This window comes from Notechis scutatus, unplaced genomic scaffold (genome assembly GCF_049901735.1).
Source record: "Notechis scutatus isolate UNSWTSFEM ecotype Mainland unplaced genomic scaffold, rNotScu1.2 NSCUSCF20, whole genome shotgun sequence".
Lineage (NCBI taxonomy): Eukaryota > Metazoa > Chordata > Lepidosauria > Squamata > Elapidae > Notechis > Notechis scutatus.
The window spans coordinates 569849-589876 of record NW_028263147.1 but is presented as its reverse complement, the minus strand read 5'-3'; the positions used below and the strand labels follow the sequence as shown (position 1 = coordinate 589876).

General features: G+C 48.0%; 2 protein-coding genes across 4 annotated transcripts in view; one reads left to right on the top strand and one right to left on the bottom strand.

The window, feature by feature from the left end:
• LOC113429279 (proprotein convertase subtilisin/kexin type 4-like) overlaps positions 1-2393 on the top strand; it is a 32316-nt gene extending 29923 nt beyond the window's left edge. For both annotated transcript variants that reach the window (XM_087948803.1, XM_087948802.1), the window contains 2 exons: positions 451-570; positions 1736-2393. In XM_087948803.1, coding sequence (XP_087804929.1) covers positions 451-570; positions 1736-2208 — 593 coding nt within the window. In that variant the 3' untranslated portion in view covers positions 2209-2393. The remainder of the gene's footprint in view (positions 1-450; positions 571-1735) is intronic.
• Positions 2394-9159: 6766 nt separating this feature from the next.
• CERS4 (ceramide synthase 4) overlaps positions 9160-20028 on the bottom strand; it is a 42710-nt gene continuing 31841 nt past the window's right edge. For both annotated transcript variants that reach the window (XM_087948793.1, XM_087948794.1), the window contains exons 7-11: positions 19248-19340; positions 17049-17177; positions 13671-13777; positions 11922-12078; positions 9160-9874 (exon numbers count right to left, since the gene is read on the bottom strand). In XM_087948793.1, the coding sequence (XP_087804919.1) occupies positions 9692-9874; positions 11922-12078; positions 13671-13777; positions 17049-17177; positions 19248-19340 (669 nt within the window). In that variant the 3' untranslated portion in view covers positions 9160-9691. The remainder of the gene's footprint in view (positions 9875-11921; positions 12079-13670; positions 13778-17048; positions 17178-19247; positions 19341-20028) is intronic.

Below are 20028 nucleotides of genomic sequence, written 5' to 3'. Positions count from 1 at the left end.
CACTTCCTTCCTTCCTTCCTTCCTTCCTTCCTTCCTTCCTTCCTTCCTTCCTTCCTCCCTCCCTCCCTCCCTCCCTCCCTCCCTCCTCCCTCTCTCTTTCTTTCTTTCTTTCTTTCTTTCTGATTGTTGGAACAGCTGATCGTCGGGAGGAAAAAAAATACCGTAAGGAGTGACTGGGCGGGAGGGGCGGGAGGGGGACAACGCAGTTCAGCGATGCTCATGATGTCGTGATAAGGACTGATTGGGGAGGGAGGGGTGGGCGGAGAGGGGCGGGGCCAGCCAGGCGCATGATTTGCCAATTCTCCTAACCAGGCAGAATCGTAACAACCGGTTCTGTAGAACCGGTCCAAATCGGTAGAATCCCACCCTTGTCAATGGTTCGTGATTTTGTGATGCCCAGCCTGCGTTTCTGGGGCCTCACCCCTTTTTCTTGCCTGCCTTGTTCCGAAGGGCTCCTCAAGAACGTTGTCTTAAAACTCTACGGCAATGAGGAAGACATGGCAGCCCGACAGGCAGCTCCCTTCGTGGTGGCCAAATGTGTGCTGCACAATCGTGACGGGACCTGCCAGGGTGAGTCGCGGGGTGTGGGGTGGATGCAACGGCCTTAATCAAGGAACGACCCGCCCACGTTGACAGGGCAAGCCCCTTGCATATAGAAACAGAGAACCAACCCCCACTGCCTTGGAGCACTGATAAAGTTACCTAGCTGGGTCATGAAACGTCTGCAAGAAAACAACCCAGTTCAGGACCTCACAGTTCAGCCCTGAATTACAGATGTTCTATTGGCATTTATCTTGGGCACATCACTCAGGTGGCCCACAAATAATGTTTGACGACTGCTGAACCTGTGGGGACTCCATGCTACCAGATACCAGAGACTAGTTTTATGTTTTTAGCTTTTGATTTGTACGCTGCCCAGAGTCGTTTCATGAAGGAGGTGGGTGGTTTCTAAATGAGACAGAGAGGGAGGGAGGGAAAAAAGAGGGATATAGATGGATAGATGGATGGATGGATGGATGATAGGTTGATTGATTGATTGATTGATAGATGATAGATAGATGATACATAAAGAGATGATAGATTGATAGATGAGATAAATAGATGATAGATAGATTGATAGATGATAGATAGATGATACATAAATAGATGATAGATAGATTGATAGATGATAGATAGATGATACATAAATAGATGATAGATAGATTGATAGATGATAGATAGATGAGATAAATAGATGATAGATAGATAGATTGATTGATAGATGATAGATAGACAGATAGATAGATAGATGATTGATAGAATAGAATAACAGAGTTGGAAGGGACCTTGGAGGTCTTCTAGTCCAACCCCCTGCCTAGGCAGGAAACCCTACACCACTTCAGACAAATGGTTATCCAACATCTTCTTAAAAATTTCCAGTGTTGGAGCATCCACAACTTCTGGTGGCAAGCAGTTCCATTGGTTAATTGTCCTCTTTGCTGTCAGGAAATTTCTCCTTAGTTCTAAGTTGCTTTTCTCCTTGATTTTTCCATCCATTGCTTCTTGTCCTGCCCTCAGGGGCTCTGGATAGGTAGATGATAGATAGTTGATAGATGAATGACAGATAGGGAGGGAGGGGGAGGGAGACAGAGAGAGAGAAAATCAATTTTATTTATTGGTTGATCAGATTGAGATGTTCTTGCCTTACCTTTCTGTGGTTGGCTGGCCTCCTCACGCTCCTCCTCCTTTCCCCCAGAATGCCCCAGCCCGCTCTTCGCAGTCCGGCACCTCTGCCTCTCCTACTGTCCGCCCAGGTACTACCGCCTGTCCCGCCAGGCTCTCCACCCCAATGGGACCCGGCGCACCATCCAAGCCTGCGCCCCCTGCGACCCCTCGTGCTACACCTGCCTGGCGGGATCGGCCCACAACTGCAGCGCCTGCCCGTCCCACAGCACCTACGAGGGGCGCACCCACACCTGTCCGCGCTCCCCCTCCTTTGCCTACCTGCCCCGCGGAGGGCTGTTCGCCCTGGGGGACACGCGTCTTCTCCTCCTGGTGGTGGCCGTATTGCTGGGCCTAGGACCCGTGGCCTTTTGCACCTTCTATGCTTTGTGCCGCACGCGGCGGAGGAAACTGGTGCCATCCGACGCGGAGTCGGAGGCCGTCAGCCTGGAACTGCTTTACCTCCACCGTCCCGGGGCCAAGGAGAACTTGAACAGAGTGTCCTAGAAACCGAAAACGGGGCAGGCGCCGCCCCTCGTCCTGAATGACTTGAAACCTTCTCCCTTCCTGTGTTATTTATTTCTCCAAATGGGATCCTGGATCTTCCACAATAAATGCTCAGCCTTGAGAGTTGGTCCCTGGTCCTTTTGGGGAGTTTCCAGTGCGATCTTCTCCTTCGGTCGTCCCAAAGGTGTGTGGTGTTTTTTTCTTTTTTTTCAAGAGGCAATTGAACTTTCTGGGGTTTTTCTTTCGAAGAGGTTTCGCTTCTCCTGCGAGAAGCTTCTTCAGTTCAGAATAGGATAGGAATAGAATAGAATAGAATAGAATAGAATAGAATAGAATAGAATAGAATAGAATAGAATAGAATAGAATAGAATAGCTTTATTGTCATTGCATTCCATGAATACAATGAAATTTGAAAGCTACTCCAGCAGAGTGCCCCAAACACCACATCACAGTCACACTACAGAGTATTTCATCATCATCATCGTCTAGTCTAAAACCTATCTAAAACATTTAGTAAGTTAAATCGTTTAAAAATGCCACTATATACATAAGACTGGATCACAAATGCACTGTTTGACTCAAGACAATTACTGCCTTGGAAAGGAAACTATTTCTCAATCTATTAGTCCTCATTTTAAGACACCTATAATGCCTCCCTGATGGTAACAGATCAAAATATGAATGTCCAGGATGAGAACGGTCTGTGGAGATTTTTAGTGCTCTAGAGAGGAGTGTGGTCTTCGCAATCTCTTTCTTCCAAAAAAGAAAGAGAGCAACCGATATTTTTTTTTTGTGCTGTGTTTATAACTCTCTGGAGCATCTTCTTATCCACTACAGAGCATCCAGCATACCACCCCGTTACACAGTATGCACACATTCACTTGTGCGATTCAACCTTACTCAGAAGTGAAGAAGCTTCTCAGAGAAGAAGCAAAACCTCTTCGAAAGAAAAGCCCCAGAAAGTCCAAAGCTCCTTTTTGCTTTTCAAGAGATACCTGGATTTTCTTGTTTTTTGCTTTTGAAGACGTTTTGCTCCTCCTCCAAGAAGCTTCTTCAGCTCTTATCGGATGGTGGGGAATGGAAGGATAGATACTCCTTGCAGACAGCTGGTTGTTTGCATCCTTTTTAGAGATAGTTGAGGCCACTTGGAGGTTCCTCTGTGTCCTCAGGGTCACCTGAGTAGCACTCCTGGTTCTTGTAGTCTGCCATTTTTTTCTCTGGGAAACCCATGCCCAGTTGCCTCCTGAAAAAATGCGTTTGGAACAACTGTGACCTGGATGATGGAGAACCTCTCCTTAGGGCCTTGTGTCTCTCACTGGTTTTGGTGGGGTGCATTTGGGGCCAGAAGAAGTCACAGGATTTGAAAGATGGAATTAATCCGCCTGGGGCCAGGATATACTTGGCAGAGTTGAAGACTTGTGTTAAGGACCTTCATCTCACCTGTAAGGATCATCTCACCTGTTTGGCAACACCAGAGAGGATCTCCGCTTCAAGAAGGTGAGGAAGGTTGCTCCCAGTTTGAGGGAGTGCGTAAGGTTATGGTTCTTAAAAGTTGTATTATTACAATTCATTGACAAGTTCTGCACCAGGCAGATTAGTTTTGAAGCACACAGACAATGGCAAGATGCTAAATTGATTCCGGGGCTCCTCAGAGGCAGGTGTTGGGAATACAGAATAACAGAGTTGGAAAGGAACTTGTAGGTCATCTAGTCCAGGGGTTTGCCAACCTTTTGGACCTCGGGGACCACCAAGCTCATCATTTTAAATCCCGCAGACCAGAGACCCTGGAAAAATCCCCCCCAAAAAAGTCTTCAGGAAAATCCCCCCACCCCGTTTTCCTACCGATCGATCGTTCTATATTGGGGATCGCAGGATACCGTCTCCAGCTCCGTTCTCAGGGGGAGAGACTTTTGGCTTCATGCAAGGAAAGCAGCAGAAGCTGCAGAAGTCTTTCTTTCCCCCCAAACTCCGCCAGAAATGAGTCTTTGCCGGTGCAGCCTCTTCGGGCAGGAGGCCTTGCAGGGTCCCAAAGACTCATTTCTGGCAGAGTTTGGGGGAGAGAAAGAAAGACTTTTGCTGCTTTCCTTGAGTGCAGCCAAAAGCAGAAGGAAGAAGCGGAAAGAAGCAGCCTGGTGGCCAGGCCAGGCACGTGGGATGAGTGGGGCAAGTTCCCCCCCTTCCCCCCTCCCCTCACTACCTCGTGTTGTTCGCAATGCAAGCGATGCAAGCCTTGTGTTCCCGTCGGCCATGTGGGTGATGCAGCCTTGTGTTCCCGCGCAGCCTGGATTCATCGCTTTGGGGGAGACGGGACATTTCTCTGCGGATCACCAATTTTCTTGCGGACCACCAGTGGTTCCCGGCCCACTGGTTGGCGACCACAGTTCTCGTCTGATGCCCTGCTCAAGCAAAGTCCCTATGCCATTTCAGATAATTAACTGTCCAGGTTTTTTGTTTAAAACCTCCAGTGATGAAGCACCTACAATTTCTGGAGGCAAGTAGTTCCACTAATTAACGGTTAAGAAATTTATTCTTAATTCCAGGTTGCTTCTCCTGGATTAGTTTCCCTCTGTTGCTTCTTGTCCTGCCCTTCTGTTACTTTGGAAAATAATTTGACCCCACCCTCCTCTTTGGGGTAACCCTTCAGACTGCTATCATGTCCGCCCCCCACCCCCAGTCCTTCTTTTCTCTATATTAGCCAAATTCAAATGCTGCAAACATTCTTTGTATATTTTAATCTCCGGGCCTTTAATCATCTTAGTTGCTCTTCTCTGCCCTTTTTATTCCAAGTCTCAACATCTCTTTTGTAGTGTGGTGACCAAAATTGGTTGCAGTATTCCAGCTGTGGCCTTGCTAAGCTAATAAAGGGACTCCTACTGATTTATCTGACTGCGTTGCCTTTGTGCCATGCCCCTTTGGGTCATCACACCTGTTTATACAACAACCAAGGATTGCATTGGCTTTTTTGGCTGCTGTCACACACGGTGGGCTCATGTTTAAATCATCGTCCACTAAAACTTCAAGGTCCCTCTCACACTTAACTGTTTTTCAGCCAGGTTTCGCCTCATCTATTATAAATTACAATCCTTGTCAAGTTTTGCATGAGCCCAGGATATTGGCTTTACTAAGGCTTTATAAAGCGGTACTAAGACTCCACGTGATCTTGATTCCATGCCTCTTGTCATACCCGTCGGAGTCTGAATCCGAACAACTGTCAGGGAGTGGAAGTGTGGCTCCGTTGGCTGTGGAGGAAATTGGGGAAGGGCAAAATCCAGGAGGGGAGAGATAGAACAAGGGAGAGGGGGTTCAGAGGAAGACCCAGGCCCACCCCATCTTCATTCTAGGGCATGCAGGGAGGAATGGAGAAGGGAGCAACGTGGGTTGCATGGCTTACAGGGGAGGAAAGGGCCCTGATTCCCTTCATTAGCCACAGCTTGGAACACAGTTCATAAGAAAGGCAGGCTGCTGGGAGCAAACGTGACTCTATCTTGTTTTGTTGTGGCTTATCTGTGTTCCAGGCATCTTCCCAACCAAGTTTCGCCGTGCGTTCAAATCTGAAATTCTTGCTTCTGCCCTGCCAAACTAATTACTTCAGTTTGGCTTGTTTTGACTTTCAGTTAGTTTGTGTTGACCCTGTTTTGGACTGAATTTTCTGCAGCCAAAGGCTGTTCCCGGGAGAGTTTTTTTCTCCAGCCAGAAGATAACCAGGACTTTGGGGGCAAAGTTGGAGCTAATAAAGGGACTCATTGATTATCTGTGTTGCCTTTGTGCCACACCCCTTTGGGTCATCAGATATCTTTGGAGCACATAACGCAACTGCCAGATTGATTCCTGAATTCCTCAAAGGCAGATGTTAGAGCAGGGGTGGGATTCAGCTGGTTTAGAGGTTATCACAGCTGGTGAAGGTTATCACACCAGTTGAATCCCACCACTGTGTTGCAGAATTGTAAGTTGAGGTAGCAACCCCTCCATTTACAAACATTTATTTAGCGACCATTTGAAGTTACAAAGGCACTGGAAAAAGGGATGTGAGGTTTTTTTTTTTAACCTTTACGACCGCTGCTGGCTCGTCTTTATGATGGTTGCAACGTCCCGGGAGGTCTCATGATTCTGTTCTGACCCAACCCTGTTACCAGCAAGAAAATCTCAAACAAACGCAGCATCTCAAACCTTCAGAGCTTTAATTACAAATAAACTTCTTTGTAGATAAAAGATGGCTTGCAGCCAATTAGTCCAACCTGCTCCAGCTGTTCTCTTCTACGAATCATCCTGCGCTCATGTGCACTTGGCACAGGCTCCTCGGGAACCTCCTCATCGCTGCTGCCAGCCCCCTCAATCCCTGAAGGCAGCAGTCCACTCCCTGATGATCCCGGCCCCTCATCTGAGTCCTCGCTCTCCTCCACCGTCCACACCTGCTGCCGGCTAACCACAACATATTCCCTCTTTTGCATACTTCCGATAAGCCAGATTCACTTAACAACTATGTCACTAACTTAAACACTGGCAGGGATTCGCTTAACAAAAACGGGTGGCAAGAAAGGCCATCAAATGGGACCAAGATCACACTTCACCTAGTTCTGTCCATTTAGGGCTCCATTGTGGTTGCCGTTCGAGAACCGCCGTCAGTGTTCGGTTCGCATTTTTTGCGAGACTTGTTTCTGCATTTCCAGGCAAAACAACAAGAGCTCTTCCCTCCTGCAAACGGTTTTCTTTCCTCTACCCGTCCTCGCTGCAGTCAAACTTTTCAATTCCCTGGCGGGGTAGGCCTTCTTCCCAGAACTCAGTGGATCCAGAGCCAAAACGTGGGTCCCTTTGTTTTGAAATCTCTCCACAGAACTCTATTATTATTAGTCATGATTTATTCATAAAACAGACTTTATCCTAGCCATCCATTTGCCGGAAGGAACGCTGAGTGTCTTTTCAAAACACAATTTAAAAGCCAGCAACCCCATCGCCTCCCTCTGCCAAGCACGCCATCAGACTCATAGAATAACAAGAGTTGGAAGGGACCTTGGAGGTCATCTAGTCCAGGGGTCACCAAACTTTTAGACCTCAGGGACCAACAGACTCATCATTTTAAAACCCGCGGACCAGAGACTCTGGGAAAATCCCCTCCAAAAAGTCTGCAGGAAAATCCCCCACCCCGTTTTCCTACCGATCGATCGTTCTTTATTTGGGATCACAGGATACCATCTCTAGTTCTGTTCTCACAGGAAGAGAGACTTTTGGCTTCCTGCAAGGAAAGCAGCAGAAGCAGCAGAAGTCTTTCTTTCTTTCCCCCAAACTCCACCAGAAAGGAGCCTTTGCTGGCGCAGCCTCTTGGAGCAGGAGGCCTTGCAGGGTCCCAAAGACTAATTTCTGGCGGAGTTTGGGGGAGAGAAAGAAAGACTTTGGCTGCTTTCCTTGCGTGCAGCCAAAAGAAGAAGAAGAAAGAAGCGGAAAGAAGCAGCCCGGTGGCCAGGCCAGGCATGTGGGGCAAGTTCCTCCCCCTTCCCCTTACTCCCTCGTGTTGTTCGCAATGACGCAAGCCTTGTGCGCCCACAGGCCATGTGGGCGGGGCAGCCTTGTGTTCCTGCACAGCCTGGATTAATTGCTTTGGGGGGGGGAACATTTCTCTGTGGAGCACCAGAATTTTCTCACGGACCACCAGTGGTCCCCAGCCCAGTGGTTGGCAAAATTGCCTCGCACACAAAAGGGTAGTCTCTCTTAATGTCCTTGTCACCGGGCGTTTTTCTGTCTCTCTCTCTGACCCGAGTGAGGTCAGTCAGAAGCCAGAAATCAAATAACAGAATGAGCAGAGTCACGGCATTGGAAGGGACCTTGGAGGTCATCTAGTCCCAACTTAAGCAAGAGACCCTACTCCATCCCGGATAAATAGCCTTCCAGTCTTTTCTTAAAAGTGATGGAGCAGACCATAATAGGGTTGGAAGGGCCTCGGAGGTCTTCTAGTCCAACCCCCTGCTTCAGAGGAGACCCTCTTCTGTTCTGGCCACTCTCTCCTTGAGAATCTCCAGTGTTGGAGCAGCCACAACCTCTGGTGGCAAGCCGTTCCACTGATTGATTGTTTAAAGGCAAATAAAGGCATTAACATGCATTCTTACCAACGGCCACTAATGAAAACCAGATAACGTAGATTTGATCAAAGCGCTAAGATTGATATTGAGCAGAATGGAGTCCGGTCTCAGTTTCCCATGTGGCCCATTGGGGGAATTAATAGTCCACCTTTCATCTTGATCGATGCGGTCTGTCTCCCCTCCCCTGGGCAGGAGGTGGCATATGAGCCCCCCGTGGTAGAACCAAGTTCAGATGCCTCCTCCGGGCTAAGGTCAGCTGGGGGCATCCACAGCTACTTTCCCTGCTCCAGGTCGACCTTCCCAGGGACGCCCCAAACATCACCCCCTTTCTTCCCTTGCCTCCTACTCCTGCCTTCCTTCCCCCCTCACCCACCCACCCCCCAAAAAGCAGGGGCTTTTGGTCTTCTCCTGTGATACGAGCTGCCAACTCGCCACGGGACAAGAGTTACACTAAGATCGAAAAACTGGTGGAATAACATCTTTAAAGAACAAATGCCAAAGGAGGGACAGAATCAGAGGTGGTCTTCAAGCCAATTCTGACCAGTTCTGGAGAACTAGTAGCAGAAATTTTGAGTAGTTTGGAGACCCGGCAAATGCCACCTCTGACTGGCCCCACCAACCCCATCTCTTCCCTGCCTCCCATTGAGTCCCAGTTGATTGGCTGGGTCTCCTTTGGTTGCCCTGCACAGGAGAACGGAGCTGGAAAGCAGATTAGTGGGGTGGGGTGGGAATGGGGATTTTGCAGTATATCCTCCCCTGCCATGCCCACCGAGCCATGCCCACCAAGCCACACCACACCCATCAAGCCACGCCCACAGAACCGGTAGTAAAAAAAAATTGAATCCCACCACTGGGCAGAATGAAATGGGAAGAACAAAAATTAAAATAATGCTTTTAACTGTTTTCAAGAATGAAATTGAACAGCTAGATTATCCTGCAGAGAGTTGGCCACGGTGAATTGGCCACGGTGAATTGGCCACGGTGAATTGGCCATGGTGGATTGAGCATGGTGAATCATCCCATTCGAAAGCTGATGCCCCAAGCGCACCTTCTCACCATCGTTCTCCCCTTGCCCAAGGCGTAGCTCTCAGGAGACTCCACCATTGCTTGCGGGGGATCACCATCTCCTACTCGGGGCTGGGCTACCCATACCCTCCCCCTCCTCCCCCCACTCTGAGAGAACCCTTCCAGGATCGCTCCCGGTCTTCCAGACGCTTGTCGGCTTCTTGCTGCCCCTGAGCTTCGGAGGGTCCTTGGACGATCAGGCAATGAGCGACCGAACTGGGCAAACAACTTTGGGGCGGGAGTCGGGTTGCGGGGGTGGTGTGCTTGAGCGATACCCCCTTCCAAGTCTAGGAGGTCAGAGGGGAGGGCTGGGGAGGGGCAGAGCAGCAACGAGGAGCAGGCTGGGGCTATTTGGCTTGGGTGGGAATGCCAGAGAAGGAATTCCCGTTTGTGTGCACGAACGCTCTCTGGGTGACTCCAGGTGATTGGCGGTCGGGCTGGGGACCCTTGGTGCCGTTTTTCTGCTCCATCTCGCGGTGGCCCACCTCATCCTCGCTGCCCTCTGATTGGCTCCGCAGGTCCTTTTCCATCTGCAAAAGAGAAACCGAGGGGCTGGAGACCACCGGAAGGCAGAAATCTTTGGTGGGCTGGGGGACATGGAGGTGGCCTCTTCCATCAAGGATACACAACTGTTGTTCAACCTGAGGGCCACACACCAGGCTTCTGTGGCCTTCAAACAAGCCCAGGGCTCTCTAGGGGGAGAGGCTACCCATGTTTTAAGGGGTCATGGGAGCTTTAACCTCCTGCAAGGCTAAGAAGACTTCTGTCATGCCCCTGTCCGAATCTGATTCGGTGGAGGAAGCCAAACAGCTGGCAGGGAGTGGGAGTGTGGCTCTGTTGGCTGTGGAGGAAACTGGAGAAGGGCAAAGTCTGGCTGAGCAGAACAGGGGAGAGGTAGAACAAGGTGAGAGGCCCACCTCTTCATCCTAGAGCACGCAGGGAGGAACGGAAAAGAGAGCAATGTGGGTTGCATGGCTTACAGGGGAGGAAAGGGCCCTGATTCCCTTCATTAGCCACACCTGGGAACGAGAGTAAAAGAGATGCATGCTGAGTGCGGCAGCTGCTGGGAGCAAATATGAGTTTCTATTGTGTTGACTTTGGTTTATCTGTGTTCCTGGCATCTTCCCAACCGTGTTGAGTTATTGCCATGGAATTCTGGAATTCCTGGTCCTGCCCTGCCGGACTAATTACCTCATTTTGGCTTGATTGGACTTACAGTTTTTGTTGACCGTGTTTTGGACTTGATTCTCTGCAGCCAAAGGCTGTTCCTGGGAGAGTTTTTCTCCAGCCCAAAAAGTAACCTGGACATTGGGAACAAAGTTGGAGCTAATAAAGGGACTCCTCCTGATTATCTGACTGTGTTGCCTTTGTGCCATGCCCCTTTGGGTCATCACAACTTCCATGTTACCCCTGACATCTCCCCGAACCTTCAAAACACCTAACCATGGTCATGCCCTTCTCCTGAAGCTTTGGCTCTGAGACCCACAGTACTGGTCCATGGCCGATCTCTGGATTGTACATTTTGGAATCCATTTTACGGATAGTCCTCGATTTACAGTGGTCTGCTTAGCGAAGTAAAAAATGCTACCATTTGGCTGAACCTGTAGTAAAAAATCAGCTACCGGTTCAGCCAAACTGGTTTTTTTTCCTCCCAACTATCAGCTATTCTGACGATCAGCTGTGCCGGGATCCCCCTCGCTGGCTGCAAATGATGTGGAGCTGCCTTGGAACTGTTGAAAGGACTATGTTATAATCTGAAGATAGAGGATGTCGTATTCCCTCCCACTCACTTATGGCCTCTTTGACCCCTCTTTCAAGCCAGCGGTCTTCTCTGTCCAAAACATGGACTTTTCTGTCTTCAAAAGTGAGGCCTTTGTCTTTGAAATGCAGATGGACTGCTGAATCCAGACCGGATGGGTTTGTTCTCCTAGGTTGTGCCATGCGTTTGTGAAGTGGCTGTTTTGTTTCCCCAACGTCCAGATCTGCACAGGGCTGCCTGAATTGTACTGCATGCACCACGTTGCTCAGTTTGTGCCTGGGTGTCTATGCAGATTCTCAGCCATCCAGGTCACAGTAGTCCCAAAGGTTTTTCGGGAGGCAGCTGGAGTTTGTTTTTTCTTTGAAGACCTTTTGCTTCTCATCCAAGAAGCTTCTTCAGCTCTGACTGGATGGTGTGGAATGGAAGGATTTATACTCCTTGCAAACCGCTGGTCATTTGCATCCTTTGTCTGGCTCCTGGCCATAGAAGAAGTGCTGGGAATGATTCTGTTCCCATGACGTGCCGAGCCTTCCCACGCCCACGATTAAGGCCTCAGGTGGCCAGCTTCATTTCTCAATGCCTTTTTGATAGCAAAATTTATGAGCCCACATTTTGCGAAGGCAGGAAACAACGATTCAATTCAGGAACAGATTCAGTTATGTAGAGTTTTTCTTTCTACAAGCCAGGTAAATATTTGGCAAGAAGTTGTCTCCTTCCTGATGCAGCTGGCATTTGGGGTGGAGTGTTAGCAGTTTGTGGTCCTCTCCCTTCTCCCCAACATGCACCCCCTCCCCCAAATGGCCCATTTCTGCCCTCACCATGCCACAGATCAGGAATCGATAAACCATGCGAATGATCAGATAGGACCAGAAGATGTGGAGGAGCTGAAGAACCATCAAGAGGGCGTTGAAGAAGTAGTAGCCGAAAAAAGGCTGGTAGATTTCCATGGAATAATAATATGTGTTGTGGAGAATTCTTCCATGGAGGAAAGGAAGAGAAAAAAAAAGTTACTCATACTTTTTAAGACTGGTATAATCCATGCAGTAAGGAATTCAGGTTGTCTACTAGGGCTTGAAAAAAACAAGATGATCTGAATGACAACACTGACGTTGAAGTATCTTACTGCAGAAGAACAGACACCCTACCTGGGCTAAAGGCCTCTAAGATGCTTCGAACATTTCTTAAATTGGGGATCCCAGATCTGCACATCACAAGCAGATCTGCCTCCCGGAATACCAACAATCAGCTGTTCCAGGCTGCAGAGATCGCTGCTGCCCATAGGCGCTGCTGCTGCTCATCACCACTGCCAACTATCGCCGCCTCCACGCGCCCCATTTTCGGCCTCCGTGCATCCTGTTTTTGGCTTCTACGCACCCCATTTTCAGCCTCCATGTGTCCCATTTTTGGCCCGTTCCAGGCAGCAATCCCCGCCACCTGGAACGGGTCAAAAATGGGACGTGTGGAAGCCGAAAATGGGATATGCAAAAGCGGCAATAGATGGCAGCGGCAACGATCCCTGCAGCCTGGAACAGCTGATCGTTGGTATTCCGGGAGACCAATCCAACTGCCAATCAGTTGTGTATGATAAATCAGGCTGTCCTGAAACTGACTAGGCTCTTTGCTGTTTGCTGCAAGGAGGCAAATTGCAGAGGCCAAAGGGTGGGGGTCAGCAGGTAGGTGGGACCTCGACAACATTCGCTTTATAAGGCGCACAGACATTTCCACCCACTTTTTGTGGGGTGGGGGGAGTTTGTCTTATAGTCCGAAAAATGCGATAAGTGGTTTATGTTTGCTATGCTTTAAATTCTAATAAATCCCTGAATCCTAAAGTGAGACTTTTTGTGGTGTGTTATCGGTTCAATTGTTATTAACTGCAGCTATGCTCCTAATTGGGACGCAGTGACTCAGTGGTTAAGATGCTGAGCTTGTCGATCAGAAAGGTCGGCAGTTTGGCGGTTCGAATCCCTAGCACCACGTAACGGAGTGAGCTCCCATTACTTGTCCCAGCTTCTGCCAATCTAGCCATTAGAAAGCATGTTTAAAATGCAAGTAGAAAAACAGGGACTACTTTGGTGGGAAGGGAACAGCGTTCAGTGTGCTTTTGAAGGTGTTGAATCCTGCCAGCTACATGACCACAGAAATGTCTTCGGACAGAGCTAGCTCTTTGGCTTTGTAACGGAGATGAGCACAGCCCCTTAGAGCCAGAAATGACTAGCATGTATGTGCAAGAGGAACCTTTACCTTATGCTCCTAATTAGGGTTTTCCCAAAAGCGGTGAAACATGCACGCATGCAACTCCATGTACACGCAACTCACACCCGCCACTGACACAAATGGAGCTGCGCACACAAACACATGCTCACCCACTACTTCTGCAGCCAGGTTCCAAATGGGCCACGAGCCAATGATCGTGGACCGTTGGGCTTACATGCTGGTTCAAATAGGCATTTGAATATAGCAAGGCTAAACTGGTGAGTCCTGAGATGGGAGAGATGTCAAAAAAAAACTCACAACGGCCGCCCAATTTTTGCCATCAAAGCTTTTTTGCATGGATCCCCGAAACATACTTGCAAGGAAAAATCCCCAGGCGAGTGACCAGAAATGCCACAGAGAAAGTGACAAAAAGGGCATCGCACGTTTTCTGCCACTTCAGGTAAGTAAACATCTTGGCGACCTGCGGAGAAAACGAGAAGACAAAAACAGGAGAGGAAATTGTTTTGAATGGCCGCGGTTCCTTTTTGTGACAAATGCTTCCAGGTGTTCAGGAGACGGTGGCCATTTTCTCAGGGTCTCAACTACAGCGCCTAGTTTCTTCCCTCGCAGAAAAGGGTTGTTGTTTTTTTTTTGAAATTGTAGTTTGAGGAAAACGTCAGAGAGAAACATGGAGATGGATTAGCTTGCAAGAAAAACCTAGGAACATCTGGAATATTGCAACCAATTTTGGTCACAGTAGTACAAAAAAAAAAAACAAAAAAAACCTCAATATCTTTTTTGTAATGTAGCGACCAAAACTAGATGCAGGATTCCGGCTGGGGCTTTACTAAGGCTTTATAAAGCCGTACTAAAACTTCATGTGATTTTATGTCTGTTTGTACAACCCAGGATTGCATTAGCTTTTTTGGCTGCTGCCGCCGCACACGGCTGGCTCGTGTTGAAGGGATCGTCCACTCGGACTCCCAAGGTCCTTTTCTCAGTTCCTGTTTTTGAACCTGGTTTCACCTGAACTGTATTTGTCCCTTTGGCTTTTTCCTGCCCAGGTGTAAAACTTTGCTTTTCTCCCCATTAAATTTCATTTTGTTGGACAGGACCCATTGTTCAAGTCTTTCAAGATCTTTCTGGATCCTGAGCTTGTCTTCTGGGGTTATTCCTGCCAGATTAGTGTCATCTGCAAATTTGATGAGTTCCCCTCATCTGAACAGGTTTTTCACAGATTAACAGAGTTGTCAGGGGTGGGATGCAAATATTTTTACTACCAGTTCTGTGGGTGTGGCTAGGTGTAAGTGGCTAGGTGGGCGTGGCCATGTGGCTGGGTAGGTGTGGCTTGTTTTGTGCACCACTGTTAGGAATATGAGTCACCTAACAGCTATTTGGGTTAGAAATATATAAACCAGGATAAACATTTTAGTACTATATCTTTAAGGGAATGCAAGAGCATGCAATTGGGTGTGGTTACTCAAACAGCCATAAGATGGAGCCAGAAACCTGGGTTGTTTTAGTCTTAGTCTCAGAAGAGAGTGTGTCTGAATGTATCTCTGTTTCCTTCTGTTGGAAAGTATTGCTGTTGCTCCATTTTTCCTAATTGATTGATATTACTGGATTTGATGTAAGTCTGATACTGAACTGTTTTTGACACTGGAATTTGATATTTGGATTATCCCTGGATTGAAAAACTGACTGATTTACCTGTGAATGACTTTTGGACTGCTTATTTTGGACTTTGCTTAAACCTTTCTGGAAGTAAAAACCTACATTTACTGTACAGTGTGTTAGGGATAACATTGTTTACCCTAACTGGTTTGGGTAAAAATAATAAACATGGTATCATGGTTTGTTAGTTAAAGTGTGTGTAACTTTAACAGCAAGAATGTAATTAAGGGTGTGGTTGTAAAAGCATTATATAAGAAGAGCAATGCAGCTCGCTCTCTCTGGCTTACTGATCCCTAATTACTTGATGGATTGATGACTGCGTTCTTGCCGAAGGAGTGTTGATATTTTCTCAACGGAGAGAAAATAAAGATTGGACTGATTTATTGTAAGTGAACTGACATTGGCTATTCAACACGGACTTTGCAAATAGAGTATCCCCGACAAGACTTGACTGAAATTGATATATGACTAATGGACCGTTAATTTGACTATGCTATAATTCTTAAATGGAATAAACTATATTTTTGATAGCACAAGCGTATCTGTATTTTTACTGCGTGTTAACTAGAAAACTTATCTCACACATTTACCTGTCTTCCTATCTGACTTCGCTGCACGTTCTGTTTAGTTTGTTTTCCTTAACACCCGTTGGGGAATCCAGGCTTAACACAGTGTATCTGTGTGCTCTGTGTGTATTATTCCAACACTACTCTCTATACGTCTCCCTGTATGTGCTCATTCTCCTAACGGGGAATTACCTCAACAACCACCACACATCCCGTGCTCCATTTTTTTTGTTTGCCACCTGGGCCTCAGGGAAGGTACCTGGGAGAACATTTTTTGCTCCCAGGAGGTTTCCCTGAGGCCCAGGAAGGCAAAAAGTGGATCACAGGTGGAGCGGGGATCCCAGCACAGCTGATCGTAGGAAAACGGCTGATGGTTGGGAGAAAAAAAAGAAAAGAAATACCAGTTTCGCTGAACCAATAGCTTTACTTACTACTGATTTGGCCGAATGGCAGCATTTTTTTTACTACCGGTTCATCTGAACCAGGCCAAACCAGTAGAATCCCACCACTGGATCTTGTAGTCCAACCCCCTGCCCAAGCAGGAGACCCTACACCATTTCTGACCGAGGGCAGTCCAGTCTCTTCTTGAAAGCTTCTAGTGATGAAGCTCCCACAACTTCCGAAGGCAACTCCTGTTCCATCCTGGTTGATTGCTCACTTATGAAGATAACTCTTTATAAATTGATTATGATTATAATTATTACTATACTTATTATATAAATGTATAGTATTATTTAATTTATTATTAAATTATAGTCATTTATGAAGATATTTGAAGAGTCCTGGGCCTAAGATGGAACTGTCTAGAACCTAACTGCTTTCCTTCCCTCCATATAGATGTAAGAGTAATATTAGGGACTACATGTAGTACCCAGTAATAGTATCATGTACCGTGTTTCCCCAAAAATAAGTCCCTGTCATATATTTTTTTGCCACCAAAAAAGGCACTAGGTCTTCTTTTCATGGGATGTAATCCACTGACGCACCTCACTTGTGTGCATCGTCCCTGGCCTCCTTTTCACTGTCTAGGGCCTTCAGGAACTTCTTATTCTGTGGCCAGCAAGACTTACCTGAAGGCCTCTGCAGCCGATAAGAGAGCTCTGGATCGATCCAGAGCTTTGTTATCAGCTACAGAGGCCTTCAGGAAAGCCTTGCCAGCCTTGCCGGCTGCAGAAGAAATGGGCCGGCAAGGCAGATATCAGGCTGTGCGAGTCTAGACCACAACTGTCCAAAGGTAAGTAGTAGGGAGCTCCACCCCGCCCCCACCAGCTTAATTTTTATTCATCCACTCTGGAGTGGGTGGGATCTTAATTAGGGCTTATTTGGGGGTAGGGCTTATATTGGGTGCAAGTGTAAAAATCAAGCTAGGACTTACTTTCAGGGGAGGTCCTATTTTGGGAGAAAGAGGGTAGTGTAATACCATTAAGGACTACTCGATGAGTACAGCTTGTCAGCCAGTTACAAATTAGAAGAGGAATGAATATCCTCTGATTCCGGTAAGAATCACGTTACCTCCAAGAGACAATCGGAAATGTCGTGCAGGAACATGACGAGTGAACCGATACGGATGAAATTTAAGCAGAAAGAGAAGCCGATGAGGAAGACAGTGACCAGGTGGTGGACGATCTGCTCATGAAGGTCCTGCAGGGAGAGGAGAGGACTGAACTGGAGGCATTTTGAGGTTCCTTCGTGGAGGCCGAAAACCCCGTCATCCTGGGGAAGGGGTTTAGAGAGAAACTAGATGGCCCGTGACCCAATGAGTCACCGTTCAAGGAATTTCCTTACCTAAACAGAGAACAAGAATGACCCAGGGTGGTAGAAAAAGAAGGGGAACAGTTTCCTGCCAGCTTCACCCCTGAGTCTCTTGTTGAAATCTGGCAAGGAGCATTGGAAATCTCCTCTTCCCTTCCCATCTCTTTCCCATCCCCTTCCCTTCATCTTTTCCCATCTATTCCTCTCATCCCTCCCCTCCCTTCTTCATCTCTTCCCATCCTTTCTCCTAATCCCTCTCCTCCCCTCCCTTTCTCTTCCCCTCATCCCTTCATCTCTTCCCATCCCTTCCCCTTATCTCTTCCCTCCCCTCCCCTTCATCTCTTTCCTTCCCTTCCCCTCATCCCTCTCCTCCTCCCTTTCCTTCCCTCATCCCTCCCCTCCCCTTCATCTCTTCCCATCCTTTCTCCTAATCCCTCTCCTCCCCTCCCTTTCTCTTCCCCTCATCCCTTCATCTCTTCCCATCCCTTCCCCTTATCTCTTCCCTCCCCCTCCCCTTCATCTCTTTCCTTCCTTCCCCTCATCCCTCTCCTCCCCTCCCTTTCCCTTCCCCTCATCCCTCCCCTCCCTTTGATCTCTTCCCCTCCCTTTCCCTCATCCCTTCCCTTCATCTCTTCCCATCCCTTCCCCATATCCCTCCCTTCCCTTCCCAGCAGGCAGATAAGAGGCTGCTGCTGAGTCAGGGAGGTAGCAAGGGATTGCAAGACTGGCTGGGAAACTGTCACAGAACATTGCGAATGAAGTTCATGTGACTGGCAGCAGCAGCCAGTAGCAGTGAAGCGATCCCCACTTTCCCTAATTTCATCCCCTTGTCAGTCCCGGGTCCTGGATTTGGGGCACATTCTGTAAGTTAGCTCATTTTGAGGTACCCTGGTTCAAAAATGGCAGCCCTGCAGCGCATTATTTTGCCTCCTTAAAGATCGTAGCAAGGTTTTAGTACTATATAGATGCATTGCACCTGTAGAGATGCCAAATTAGCATCCATGTTTTTTTAAACTTTTTGATCGATTGATTGTGTGGTTTTAAAATCAGCTGGCCCGAGTCGTATTGATGAGACGAGCACCAGTGTTCTGACCCGGCTTACAAACATGATAAGCTCTCTACCCGTCCCCTTTGTTAGGAGAGCCAGCAACCCTGGCAAAAGGTCTCTCTCTCACACACACAGCAGGCTAACAAAACCTCTAAGTGCCTGTGGAAAGCACTTAGAGATTGGCTCCAACACACCATGAGTCTCTCTTTCTCTCTCTCCACACTCGTAACACTCCTGGAAGATGTGCCCACTCTTTTCTCAGCAGTGGGGAGACACACATCCACACGCTCCAAAGGCACACTCAGCACCACAGATTCCCAGAAAGAATTCCGATACAGTTCCAGACATGATTCAGAAGTTCGGACTATCAGTGGCTGACCGGCAGGGAGACAAATAGTTGTTTACCACACCCATTCAACTCTAACCCCTGCCTTTTATCCCCAGAGCTCAGGTGGGGCTTAGCTAGCAGCGGTGGCTCTTCCGTCCCAAAGACCGGCCCATAGATTTCCACTGCTCTCCTCTCCTCTGCCTTCTGTGCATCTGTGCGTCAGGCACTGGACCCGGCTGTTCCTCCTCTTCCTCATCAGCTACCTCCAGACCTGGGGGCTGTGGACTCTCCACCGGAGGGCTGATGGCCCAGGTTCCACCTTCCTCTCTCTCTCTGTCAGCTCCTTTCCCTCGTCCCCCTGGGAGCTCCCAGGTTGCCTTGATGCTGAGCCTGATTCCCCATGCCTCCTTCTCCTCCTCCTCCTCTGATTCGACTGCTGGTCACGACAACCAGTGTTGAACAAAATACATATATACTCGGGGGGAAAATCAACTCGAAAGAAGGAACAGTGTTCCTCCTTGGATCTGAATTGGGGGGGTGGGTTTCCTGACCAATCGCGTTTCTTGCGCCAGAGACCACCTACCTTCCGTTTGACATCAAAAGGCAGCGAGATGAGCAAGGAGCAGTAGAAGGAGATCTGCACAAGGTAGTAGCCAAAAATGCTCGTCTGGAGAGGCTGCAACACACAAAGGGGGAGAGGAGGAAGGAAGAGGAATTGCTCCGTGCAATCCCAACTCCCAAGAGCAACAATGAAGTTGTGTTTGTCACATGACAAAACACTAAAGTAGGGTAGCATTTTTCAAACTCAGCTATAATCATATAGGTGCCATGACTCCGACAAACCACCCCCCATTCAAATCATAAGTCTCTAGCCGCATCTCTCAAGAGTAAAATAATTGATTTATTAGGAGTGAACATGCCGGCGCTACCTGGGTGCAGCCGACTCTAAGACACATCATTCATTTCACCCTTGACCCTGGTCTTCCCCTCACCCCCTGGATGTATATTTTCCAATGGGACACATCCATAGCCAAGAGTCATCAATCATGCTCTCCAGTAATAATCTTGCACGCCAACAGCTTCGGCTGCCTAGCAATTATCTGAAGCATTTAAGGAATGCACTGCTTTCCCCCACTTCCTTTCTGCTGGCAACTAAAAAGATCAAAGAAGTATTTTTTTAGTTGACAATAGGTTGTTCTCGAACTTAGGACCCCAATAGAACCCCAATTTTCTTTTTTTTTTCCTTTAAGGGTAATTTTAATCTTTTTTTAAAAAAGCATTTCATTCTATTAGAGACAGTCCTCAACTTACAGCGACAGGTAGTCCTCCACTTACGACCCCAATGGAGCCCCAAATCTCTGTTG